General features: G+C 43.3%; 1 protein-coding gene across 1 annotated transcript in view; it reads right to left on the minus strand.

Moving 5' to 3' along the window:
* Positions 1-3,835: 3,835 nt before the first annotated feature.
* LOC311132808 (serine/threonine-protein phosphatase PP1-beta catalytic subunit-like) overlaps positions 3,836-13,163 on the minus strand; it is a 35,496-nt gene continuing 26,168 nt past the window's right edge. Inside the window, exons 2-8 of the mRNA XM_084166149.1 lie at positions 8,810-8,941; positions 8,387-8,617; positions 7,987-8,091; positions 7,551-7,622; positions 6,042-6,193; positions 4,938-5,072; positions 3,836-4,477 (exon numbers count right to left, since the gene is read on the minus strand). Of these exons, the coding sequence (XP_084022275.1) occupies positions 4,373-4,477; positions 4,938-5,072; positions 6,042-6,193; positions 7,551-7,622; positions 7,987-8,091; positions 8,387-8,617; positions 8,810-8,941 (932 nt within the window). The 3' untranslated portion in view covers positions 3,836-4,372. The remainder of the gene's footprint in view (positions 4,478-4,937; positions 5,073-6,041; positions 6,194-7,550; positions 7,623-7,986; positions 8,092-8,386; positions 8,618-8,809; positions 8,942-13,163) is intronic.

The following is a 13,163-nucleotide window of genomic DNA, read 5'->3' on the forward strand; positions in this document are numbered from 1 at the left end:
GCATCAATGTTTTCAGTAGCCTCTATCAAAAGCTCCTGCTTGCTTGTTGTGAATTATGCTCAGGTGCACATATTTCCAATTCAACCATGAGGCAAAAAATGTGGTAAAAGCTCTTGTTGATCCTGCAATCTGAACAAATACCAAGATGCTGTATTTTCAGCTGATATTTCATTTGTTTATGGAAATGCATATTGTTTATGCAGTGTTGAGGAATGTGAAAGAACACCCTTGATTATTTTTACTGTGATAACTTATTTTTCTTTTGTAAGCCAACACTTTTGAGATCAGTCAATAAATGCTTCTGGCATTGACTTATATGCTGCCCCTGTCTTCATGTTGTTGCTGGACATATCTTTTTTAAAATGTGTGTAGGTCACCTAAATCATCAGAAAAATTGCCCCCCCTGAGAATGTTTTCAGGAGCCGCCACTGATGGGGTGTTATAGAATAAGTCTGTAACGTAACAAAATGTGGAACAAGTGAAGGAGTCTGAATACTTTCCGAATGCACTGCGCAGGTGTTAGCAAGATCTCCAATACATAATTCACCTATCCTGTCATGTTAGATCAGTGATCAAGGAAGGAAGGAAGCAAGCAAGCATTTTATACGTTTTTGAACAATACCCGTCTGTCTGAACCAGTGGTGTAGTGGTGCCTGGAGAAGTGGGTATACTCAAATTTTGCCAAAAACATTCCTCTCACTATGACTCAGGAAACCGTGCAGTTTATTAGGCTACAGATGAAATAAGTTATTAACTTTACAGGATCGTGAAAGTGCATGGTGATATCGAGGGTCTTATTCTGGTGACATGATGACTGATGTTTGACAAATAAAAAGATTCTCTCTCTTATCCATAATAATGTCATCATGTAGACTAGCCTACCCGCACTGTATCTGGGAGCTGTTGGCTAGAGCGCACATGCCAAGACCAGAGTAGGCACATTTGATATTTTTTTGTGACAAAACTATTGGTAGAGTTAAAAATACAATGGAAACAGATTGAACATTTAGATTTGTATTCGGTACATGAAAACTTCAGCATGTACACTACGTCATCATGCACAGACTTTTATCATCAACAAGTCCGTTTGGTGGGAAAATGAGTACATTTTCTTTATGCAAATATTTGCATGAAAATCTGTCGCCAATTGGATGGAAAACAAGCTATACACTCTGAAGGACCTAAAATGATATCCCATATTGGTCTTTCACAGTCAGACCAACCCAAGCTGTACTGTCTTTCCCATATTGGTCTTTCACAGTCAGACCAACCCAAGCTGTACTGTCTTTCCCATATTGGTCTTTCACAGTCAGACCAACCCAAGCTGTACTGTCTTTCCCATATTGGTCTTTCACAGTCAGACCAACCCAAGCTGGACTGTCTTTCCCATATTGGTCTTTCACAGTCAGACCAACCCAAGCTGTACTGTCTTTCCCATATTGGTCTTTCACAGTCAGACCAACCCAAGCTGTACTGTCTTTCCCATATTGGTCTTTCACAGTCAGACCAACCCAAGCTGGACTGTCTTTCCCATATTGGTCTTTCACAGTCAGACCAACCCAAGCTGTACTGTCTTTCCCATATTGGTCTTTCACAGTCAGACCAACCCAAGCTGTACTGTCTTTCCCATATTGGTCTTTCACAGTCAGACCAACCCAAGCTGTACTCTCTTTCCCATATTGGTCTTTCACAGTCAGACCAACCCAAGCTGTACTGTCTTTCCCATATTGGTCTTTCACAGTCAGACCAACCCAAGCTGTACTCTCTTTCCCATATTGGTCTTTCACAGTCAGACCAACCCAAGCTGTACTGTCTTTCCCATATTGGTCTTTCACAGTCAGACCAACCCAAGCTGTACTGTCTTTCCCATATTGGTCTTTCACAGTCAGACCAACCCAAGCTGTACTGTGCAAGTACGCTAATAGTAGTCCTACTACTGAAACAGATTAATGAGGTTGTCAACTGAGTCAGAAATTCACAAGTTTCAGATTTTTCAATAAAATAAATCAGGTATTCGGTCTAGATTTTTAAAAATAAAAACAACAAAATTGGATGTTCTAAGTCCATAACAACAATGCATAGTGTAGTTACCCTTTAATTCAAGAACCCAGGCACCTAGCACTGTTGTTTGGTTAGCAGTGTTTCTGTAGCCACATGAGATGGAGTTTGCAAAACAAATGACCACTGGATTGATGCAAATAATCATGATATCATTCTGCCAGGTAGGCATAGGTTACTTTGTAGCTAGTTAACATTTAACTGAAAAGGTTTTTGGGAAGCCTTTCCATCTACCAGAAGACAGTTAGGTCTATCATTGGCATCACTATATTTTTCCTGTTCCTTAATTGTTTTACTTCAAAGTAGCCTATAGCCAAGGCAATTATTTGGCCCCGTGTAGCTCAGTTGGTAGAGCATGGCACTTGCAACGCCAGGGTTGTGGGTTCGATTCCCACAGGGGGCCAGTATGAAAATGTATGCACTCACTAAACTGTAAGTCGCTCTGGATAAGAGCGTCTGCTAAATGACTAAAATTTAAATAAACACTCCTATGCGTTCTCCTGTTATATTGGTTTTCAAATCAACTTTCTTTAATTGTCTAGCAGCCAAAAGCATTATACTAGTCATATTAGCAACTCATGATAGTGGTTGCATCTTTAGATCTCCCCTCTTTCTAAATATTTCCATCTCTGTCCATGAAACCGCTCGCATGTGCTGTGTGCATTTTAGAAAGGTGTTTTCCCCCTAATTCCATTTTGAAACATTGCTGCGCCTAAAATGTGAAGAAATAATAGTTCAACATTTTAAGCTTATCATTCTGATCTGTTTCATCAGCTTTATTAATTGATTCGGCGTATACCTCCACTACACTACTCTGGTACGCATCGTGGGGATTAAGAAGTGAATATACACATTGGCCACTGAAAAAGAAGTGGGTAAACAGAGTATACCTGCATATACCCTCCACTACACCACTGGTCTGGGCCCGGTTTCCCAAAAGGGACATGGTCCTATGATTCTAACAATGAACTTAGCTTTCAGATGCTTTTGGGAAACCGGGCCCAGGAGCATTACTAAGGTTGCATCCTGATTCTCCTCGAAGTGTGCACTTACAACTTTCTCACATGGATGTTAAATCCATGACGAGGAGTGTGCAAGTTCACAATTCTGGAACATGGTGGAGGATCAGGACCAAGGAGTCAGGACTCAGGTCATGACCATGTCTGAATGATTTAACATGGAATTGTTATCAACACAGGTCGCATGGATCACTGTTGACAGCCTAGTGTTGCGTAATAAAACATTACATGAGCAAGAAGAGTGAAATATAGGAAAGGCCAGAAGTTAAACATTCTGTGTTTTTGAATGCGAGACCAGATCAAGGCAGAGTAGTGATTAAATTATTAGTTGTAGATAGTGAAATTATAGCTATTGCTAAAGTACTGCATGCAATTAGGTTTTGAGAAGAAAGAGTCTTCTTGGACATAATTGTTACATGTTACTGTAGAGTTTAATACATACAATTCAACTTTGTTTTATGGAACTCCAATCATGTTTGGTTGTGGCTGCGAGCAGGGATTTGATTCGTCAGGATGTGCTACTACAGCGAAGGGAACCATGGCTATGCATGTGTGCATTTTTATAGTTTTTCAGTTTTGAGGAATTTCAGTTGCTGCTGTTGGAAATGGCTTTGATTTGGTGACATTAAATTGATTGTTTTATATTTCTGTGTGATTTAGTCTTCTTTTTACAATACTTTGAGTATAAAGTGTTTTATTTTTCACTGCATTGAAAGCACATTATATATATCAATGAAAAAGACACTGACCAACCCAAAAAATGTTTCCCCCATTTTATTTATTGAAAACCCAGTAACTGTCATTAACACCTGTTCTTACTTGACAGGTGGGGTGGTGAAATGGTCAACTGGGGCTAGTAGTTGTCATTCTGTCATAAGCCAAAAAGCAAGAACAAAATCACAATGAAAAACACTCCGATATGCAAACAGAATGACTGTTCTCATTGTTTTCTTTAAACACAACTTTTTTTAAACGGGTGTGGTTGGTTACACAGATGAAGCATTGGGGAGGGGGGAGGGGGGGGTGGTTTGTTACACTGATTAAGCCTTGGGGGAGGGGAGCGGCCCGCGACACAGAACAGTTCAGAGAGGGAAATGCCAACTAAAGACCAAACGGAGGTGGGGAGCAGGGGGTCATGAAATCAAAAACTTTGCGTTTTATCTACATTTATTGATGTCTGCCAAGTGTTTCTCCGTTGTGAAAAACTGATCACAGGGACCATCACACTCATCCACGACGTCCCTCCATCTCCCTCCCTTCCTCTCTCTCTCACTCGCTCTTCCTCTCTTCCACATTCACCGTTTCTTTGGCGGGACCACGGTGCGGGGCGGGGTGACGGGTCGGCCGGAGTTCATCCCTCCGTACTGGTACTTGGCCTTCTTCTCAGACGGCTTCAGGATCTACAAAGTGATGGTGGACCATTAGACTATACATCTAAACCCCAATCCAAGGCATATTCCACCTGTGAAATTCTTCTTTAATATGTCTGGTGAATTAATAAAACCAATAGACGCAAGAGACTGAACAGGGTTTGATTCTATCAAAGCTAAGGGCTGTTGTTTGGCCCCAGCTGTAGCAGAGTGATAGTAGCGATAATCAAAACGTAGCATTGACAAGTACAGTGCCTTGCAAAATAGGAAAAATGCCAAGGGGGGTGAATACTTTCGCAAGCCACTGTACCTTATTGCCTAAACAGTGTAGGCCTACAAACATAAGTGTGTGGAATGATACACTTTAGGGACTTATCCTGAAAATAAACTCAGTCAGTCTACCCTAATGACAAACACTCCTTACTCTCTGTAGAGACAGAAAACAGCTGTTGTTCCAATGACACTACTGACGTTACATTAATAGCGTTACCTGAAAGGAGCACATCAGGGTCTCGTCAACACTCATCATGCCGCCGGCGTTGTCAAACTCTCCACAGTAGTTAGGAGCTGAGAACAGAGTCACCAGCTGCCGCTTGGCAAAGAACTCATAGCCATCCTCCACCACCTGGGGGAGGCACACACAGTCAGCACATCAGTGGAGGGGACCATCGAAGTCATGAAGTGCAACTATATGTAGCTATATAAGTGTGTAGCTATAATTAAAGCCATAAGGCACAAGGAGGTGTGGTCTATGGCCAATATACCACGCCTAAGGGCTGTTCTTATGTGCCTGGATACAGCCCTGAGCCGTTAAAGCCTGAGGAGGTGTTGTTAGTCTAAAAGAAATGTGAGATAATGTCTAGATAATTTTTAAAGTGGAGATCATGTTTATAAATTGCCTGGCTGGGCTGATGAGACAGTGGGTTGTGCAGTCAGATGGAAAAGAGTAAATAGGTATTTTAACGCCATAGATTTAGACTGTGGTAACTTGTGGAATAGACACTGGCTGGAATGCTCTTTTATCCAATCAGCATTCAAGATTAGACCCACCCGTTGTATAAATGGCCAATATACCACGGCTAAGGACTGTTCTTAAGCACGATGCAACGCAGAGTGCCTGGACACAGCCCTTAGACGTGGTATATTGGCCATATACCACAAACCCCCAAGGTGCCTTATTGCAATTATAAACTAGTTACCAACATAATCAGAAAAGTCAAAATAAATGTTTTGTCATACCCGTGGTATACCACGGCTGTCAGCCAATCAGCATTCAGGGCTCGAACCACCCAGTTTACAGCATCATTTCCAGTAACTATCTGTAGTGTTGTCACTAGTGAGCCCTCAATATCATTGTCATTAAGTATATTCACTATGTACATTTTACAGTGGTACGTTGTTAAGTATCTCAACAGCAATAGAGAAGTGTTTTAAGATTTGATACTTTTGGTTTATAGGAACTGGAGCTGTCATTTCTGTGTGTAAGAGGGTTTGGGTGGATGACACTACAGTGTACTGGATTATGTTGCTAGTACTGGACAACTCTAATGTCTTGTTTCTACTACAATGACAGGTCACTTGATCATTACAGTACCTGGTGGGCTCTGCAGATGAGGTCCAGGTCGTGGCGGTTGAGGAACTTGCTGACCACATCAGCCCCAAACGTGAACGAGACCCCGCGGTCGTTCTCTCCCCAACCCTGAACGTCTTTGTCTGGGTCCGACCACAGCAGGTCGCAGAGCAACCCTGGAACACACACACACACACACACACACAACCATAACAAGATCTGAGACGTGTAAAATGGCCTCACGGTCCGGTGGTTCACATCACGCCCATATAAGGAGATGTTTGCTAGAACGGTCTGATGACCAGATACTACATCCCTTGGGTTTTCTGTGACTTACAGTGGGGGAAAAAAGTATTTAGTCAGCCACCAATTGTGCAAGTTCTCCCACTTAAAAAGATGAGAGAGGCCTGTAATTTTCATCATAGGTACACGTCAACTATGACAGACAAAATGAGAAAACAAAATCCAGAAAATCACATTGTAGGATTTTTAAAGTCATCATTTTAAGTGGGAGAACTTGCACAATTGGTGGCTGACTAAATACTTCCCCCCCCCCACTGTATTCAATGATTCTCAGAACCTTATTTAGATGTAACTACACATAGGTCTACTGTGTTGACATAACAATGGGTTGATCATGGAAAGTCATTAAAGTAATGTTTAAACAACCCATCTATGGTAATATCAATATTCATTTGGTTTGGAGAAACAGAAAATCTTTAACAAAGAATTAGCTAAACTGCCCAAAATCATGTACAGTACAATCTGGGATGACCCCTACTGTCTGCTAAAGGAAATAGCACATGTTTCTGTAAACAGCTTGGAGAGTTGGAGAGGAGAGTGTGTGTGTGTGTGTGTGTGTGTGTGTGTGTGTGTGTGTGTGTGTGTGTGTGTGTGTGTGTGTGTGTGTGTGTGTGTGTGTGTGTGTGTGTGTGTGTGTGTGTGTGTGTGTGTGGGCTTGTATTACTATCCTCGTGGGGACATTTCCCAGGCCCCCACGAGGACAAAGGCTATTTTAGGCTTAGGTTTAGGGTTACAATTAGGGTTAAGAGTTAGGGGTTAGGTATAGGTTAGGAGTTAGGGTTAGGGGTTAGGGTAAGGGTTGTTTAGGGTTAGGGGTTAGATAAAATAGGTCCCCACAAGGACAGTAAAACATGTGTGTGTGTGTGTGTGTGTGTGTGTGTGTGTGTGTGTGTGTGTGTGTGTGTGTGTGTGTGTGTGTGTGTGTGTGTGTGTGTGTGTGTGTGTGTCCACGTACAAATGTGTAGCAATTTAAATGCACAGAGATCCTGAGGCCCATTGTGAGGCCCATTTCTTTTAAGGTATCTGTAACCAACAGATGCATATCTATATTCCCAGTCATGTGAAATCCATAGCTTAGGGCCTAATGAATTTATTTCAATTGACTGATTTCCTGATATTAACTGTAACTCAGTCAAATCTTTGAAAATTGTTGCATGTTGCATTCATATTTTTGTTCAGTATATGTGTATGTCCATGTGCATCCATCCATATGTGTGTATGTGGACCTACCTGTGTCAGGGACATCTGTGGGTCTCATGATGCGACGGATCTGCTCCATAGACTGCAGGTCTGGAGAGAGGCCTGGTAGGAGACAGAGGAGCACAGAGACAACAGCACTCCGTCATCCAAAACACATACAAACCACACACACTTTCAAGGTTAGTTTCCCTGGCAGGACCAGCACGTTGTAGGAGAGGCACTGCTGTGCACAGAACCTTTAACTATTTTTTTCACTTAATCATAGTCATGACTCATGTCTAATGCCTGCTTGCATTATTTTATATACTGTAACTATTTAATACATATGTAGTATGTAATCATTATTCTAATGCTATATCAACTTTCATATTCACTTTCTGAGCAAGACAAAACGCTATGCTCTTTTAACAACCATGTCATTTATAGACAGGGAGTTTGAGGGACAGCTCTTCCAGCAATACTGCACCTCCATGGCAACAGAAGATCTTCTCGTCTACGATGGCAGCGATGGGAAGGCAGTTGAAGCAGTCAGTAAATGTCTTCCACAGCTTTATGTTGAATCTGCGCTTACCTAGAGAATGATTAAGAGATGAAGATTAAATATACTTTCTACAATCATCTGGGATCTTGTACACTCATGTGAGACAGTTGTGTGTGCAAGTGTATTCATTTGCAACTTTACTCTTGTCACAGCATACATGTGTTGAATGGCAAATAAACATGAATTAGCGTGTGTGTCGGGTGGGTATTTAGCTCAATTACTTGTATGATACACTAACAAGTGCATGAGGCGAGGTATTGATGTGTGTGTGTGTCGTGTGTGTGTATGTGCACAGAGCATGTGTGCACGCACGCATACTACTCACACTCATCATAGAAGCCATAGATGCGGTTTATGGAAGCACACTCGTGGTTGCCCCGGAGGAGAAAGAAGTTCTCGGGGTATTTGATCTTGTAAGCCAGCAGTAGACAGATGGTTTCCAGGGACTGCTTCCCTCGGTCCACGTAGTCCCCCAGGAACAGGTAGTTGGCCTCGGGCGGGAAGCCCCCGTACTCAAAGAGCCTCAGCAGGTCTGTGTACTGGCCGTGGATGTCACCTGAGGAGGGGGGGGTTACTTAACTACCATTGCCTATCCATCCACAGTCAGGCCAATGAATGAATAATAGGTCCAGAACTGGACATGAGATGTAGTGGGGATTCATCATCATCATCATCACCTTCACCATCAGCATCATCAGCATTATCATCATCATCAGCCACCATCATCATCATCATCATCACCACCTACCACAGATTTTGAGGGGAGCCTCCAGTTCCAACAGGATGGGCTGGCTGAGGAAAATCTCTCTGGACTTGATGCAGAGGCCCCTCACCTCAGCCTCTGACATCTGCACGATCTTCCCTGGGCGACATCCCCGCACTGACACAGAGACACAGAGAGAGACAGTTAGATTTGATGGCAAAGAGTGCTGGAACTTAAAGGCACATTTCCCTCATAAATGAAACTTTGACAGATGTTTTCAAACCTCAAAAGTAGAGTAATGTCAAGATGAAACCCCGTCCTACGACACTGGTTGTGGTTCTATCTTGACAGACTACCCTAGAGGTCTGAAAACATCTGACAAACTTTGCTTTGAAAGTGTCATGTCCCCATATCATCTGTGGTGACGATTCACTTTTCTGCCAGGTGCAACAGACCTACATTTTGTACGTGAGGGTGTTCCTTTATGGCTTCTCAGAAGTCAGAGTGCTGTACTACCAAGCCTGAAGTGATGACTGGAGGGACGTGGAGTGGGGGAGGGGGTGGGGGGTGGGACAGTGGACTAGTCCAGTTCAGGATACGAGCGCAGGCACAACACTCTACTAAGCAGGTACCCACTACTACCCCCGAGCACGGAACCCTACTTACTTTTACTTACTTTTCACATTTTTCAAATCTGTGTTTATAACCACAACAGGAACACATGGCGAGTCAGTCCGGCCCAGTGTCCCGAGGGTGAGGTTTTCATGAAACAGCCAAACATTATGGTAGCTACAGATAACCTACTAACACAGCGCTTGTAACAAAAGCACTGGCTGTGGTTGTTATTTAACATGAAATAACCGGGTCACATTAATTTAGTTAGCTATATGTAGACAAAGGTGTCCCTAAAGCATTCTAAATGAAAAGGTACATTGTTAAACAATGGGCGCAATTCATCTTACACTTGAGCAAATTAGGTTTCTACAGTTATAACTAAGAAAAATGGTTTTCATAGCATGCATTTGAGAAAAAAAAGAAAAAAAGAAATGCAGTCTTAAAAATAGTCAGCTTCCCAAAGACATGCACAATGGATTCATAGCCAAACCCCTTTCTAAAACCTGTACTCCATTTTGTATTGCTACCTATTTAATGGCAGACTACGGATGAGGCATAGGTATGGGCAGAGAGATTCCTACAAGTCACCGAGACACTGTCTAGCACCTCTAGCAATGTTGCCTGGTACTTTGCGTGACCTGGCTATTTCTGCACCGATACCTTAAACCAGCTGTATAAACATTCACTGTTCTCCTCCAAACACACATGAAAAAGTGATCTAAGCATCTAAGCTCAGATTATATTTATTGTATTCCAAAGAGAGTCACGTTAACAAGAAGCCAGGTCTTATTATTAGTAGTCTGATAGTAGCCATAACATTGAGCAGTCCGAGCTGATACTGTTTGATTTAGAGGGGGTCTAGATTTGAAAATATAGACACACCTTCTGACTTGCGCGCGCACACACACACACACACACACACACACTAGAGTGAGGATGAAACCTGAGGAGGCTGCGGTCAGTGGGGTGTGTGTCTGTCTGTGTGTGTACGTACATCTCTGTGTGTGTGTTGCCCTCAGACCTGCCACACACCCCTTCCAGCTCTCCCACTCAGAGCGGTGCTGACGTGTTTGCAGGTCTGTCTTGTATCAGCTGACAGAGAAGCGACAGAAAGGCCCAATATAGTAGAGGAGACCATCACACCAGACACCACCGCAACACCGGAGGGGATCGCCTTACAACACGTTATGGAAAAGTCTACACGACAGTCATGCGCACACACAGCCTGCCACCCACAGTCTTGTGACCTTGACTTCAGATGCAACCAACTGGAGGATTCATGGGAGGTATCAACCCACTAATCCTGCCCCTTTTCACTGCACTGCAGCGGTCAACGGTTACGGGTGGGACAACATGATGTCACCATGGCAACACACCAGGCAGGCCATCGGTTTTGGCAAGGTGTTGATGGGCGTTGGTTGCTAGCTGAAGGCGGAGCTGATTGGCAGACACAGAGGCTCCTCCACTCCAGCTACCCCATGGTGTGAATACTAATGTGTCATGTCATGGCCACTGACGGACGTGGGGAGCAGACTTCCACACCCTAGGCCCAGGATGTTTATGAATAGGCGTCACCACTTGTTTGGTTGAGTCACAATGAGCCAGACCCCTGTAGAATAAAGTGTAATTTTGTCAAAAGGTACTTGAATTGAAAAGACATTGAAGTTTCCTGTGGGTTTCTACTGCTTCATATGTAAGGTTGGTACGGGTTTCAAGTGTGGCTTTTCTTTGGTTCTGTTTGAAAAAATAATCCCTCGCTCCACCTTCCAATTCATCACTCCTAATTTGGCCCTGTTCTGACAGTTTGTGTGTGTGTGTGTGTGTGTGTGTGCGCACACACACTGCAAAGAGGGTAAGTGGAGAATAAGGATACACAAGCTGACCCTTCCAACACCAGTACAAAATGTTCTGCTCTGTACTTTTCTCTCTGCCAGGTCAGAGCACTGCTCTCTCTCCTTCTATCCTCTCCTCCACCCCTTCTTCCCCCCCGGTTTCCCACTCTCATCTATTTATCTGACAGCTCTTCTGAAGCAGTAGTCTGTGACATCACAGGACAGCCCAACCCTGGCCCTCCCCTGACACACACAACATTCCACAAGGCCAGCCCACACACACGCAGACACACACACGTAGCAGCAGCAAACCTCCTGGGGGCTAATCAAGTTCCTACACTACATCCTGATGACAGTGTGAAGAGGGAAACTAAAACAAATCCAATCAAATTTGATTGGTCACATACACATATTTAGAAGATGTTATTGTGGGTGTAGCGAAATGCTTGTGTTCCAAGCTCCAACAGTGCGGTAGTATCTAACAATTCACAACAATCCACATATCTAAAAGTAAAAGAATGGAATTAAGAAATATATAAATATCAGGACGAGCAATAAACACGGTACATTTCTAAGCAGCTCAGAGCAGAGAGAGACAAACGTGAGCTGGGTTTATTTGAGAGCGCTGTTAGTCAGAGACAGGGCTGAATACATTGGATTTAGAGCTTATTTTTCATGACTTTTACCCTGTTATTGTTGACTTGTGTTTTTAGAGTTTAGACAACGGCCAACGTTTTGACCTTTAGCAAAGTAAAAGGCTGTCTAAAGTTGGATAAAATATAACTTAAGAGATTCATCTGAAAATGGGATGGTTTTATGCAATTAAAGAACATTTGGAAGCTAAAAGACTGGCTCATTGTGTGGGAAAAATTATATTTACAGCTTGTATATGTTGTTGTTTTCTAGACACGGCACAAGTCTTGTGGTGGTTAGTTATAGGGCAACTTGGAGTCTATTTAGATCTCATCTTTTTTTAGCTTCCTTGGCTGAGTTTTTATTAAGGAAAGAGGTCAGGTGGGTCAAGAAGTTTTCCATTCATTTAAAAGAGCAGGGTTCAGTTAATGTTGGCGTTGAAGGGGAGAGAAACTGAATAACAGAGTCAGACCGTGCTTCTCCCAGGCATGACCATATATGGCGCTGTTTCAGAGGAAGGAGGAAGAAGTCACTCAGGACAATAGAGGACTGAGGGAAAGTACTTCAAAAAGTCTCCAGCCACGGCCAACTGATGCTAAGTACACTAACACTAGCTAGCCACCAGCTAGCCACCAGCTAGCCACCAGCTAGCCACCAGCTAGCCACCAGCTAGCCACCAGCTAGCCACCAGCTAGCCACCAGCTAGCCAGGTTCACTTAACAACATCTGACAACAACAACACAAGTCACCCCCCTGGCAGCCATGATGACTGAGAGCCACAACAATACATGCCCTGTCAGCTGCTGCAGCCAGCCATTCACACCGTCAGCCCATTCACTATGTGAGGGCAGCAAGGGCAACTCAGACTGTCACACTGACAGACATACCACACTGACTGGGAATGTTTTAACAGAGACGTTAACAGAATATTGTCCGATGAAATGTATCGTGGTCCTCTGTAGCTCAGCTGGTAGAGCACGGCGCTTGTAACGCCAAGGTAGTGGGTTTGATCCCCGGGACCACCCATACACAAAAATGTATGCACGCATGACTGTAAGTAGCTTTGGATAAAAGCGTCTGCTAAATGGCATATTATTATTATTATTATTAGCTTTTTCTCCGTACTACATCCAATTCAGATAGAAATCTTTCAAACTCACTCAGATCAAGGCTCCACATGAGTTAACACAATTCATGAATTTCAAGCAGGTGAGGGGTGTGCTTTGTCAGACCACCACAGGTGTAATGGCCCAACTATGGTAATGAACTCTGTGATCTTTCGCCAGTCTCCATCTCCATGCATCTCGCTTTCTTCCTTT

The sequence above is a fragment of the Coregonus lavaretus genome (assembly GCF_964263955.1).
Source record: "Coregonus lavaretus genome assembly, chromosome: 7".
NCBI lineage: Eukaryota > Metazoa > Chordata > Actinopteri > Salmoniformes > Salmonidae > Coregonus > Coregonus lavaretus.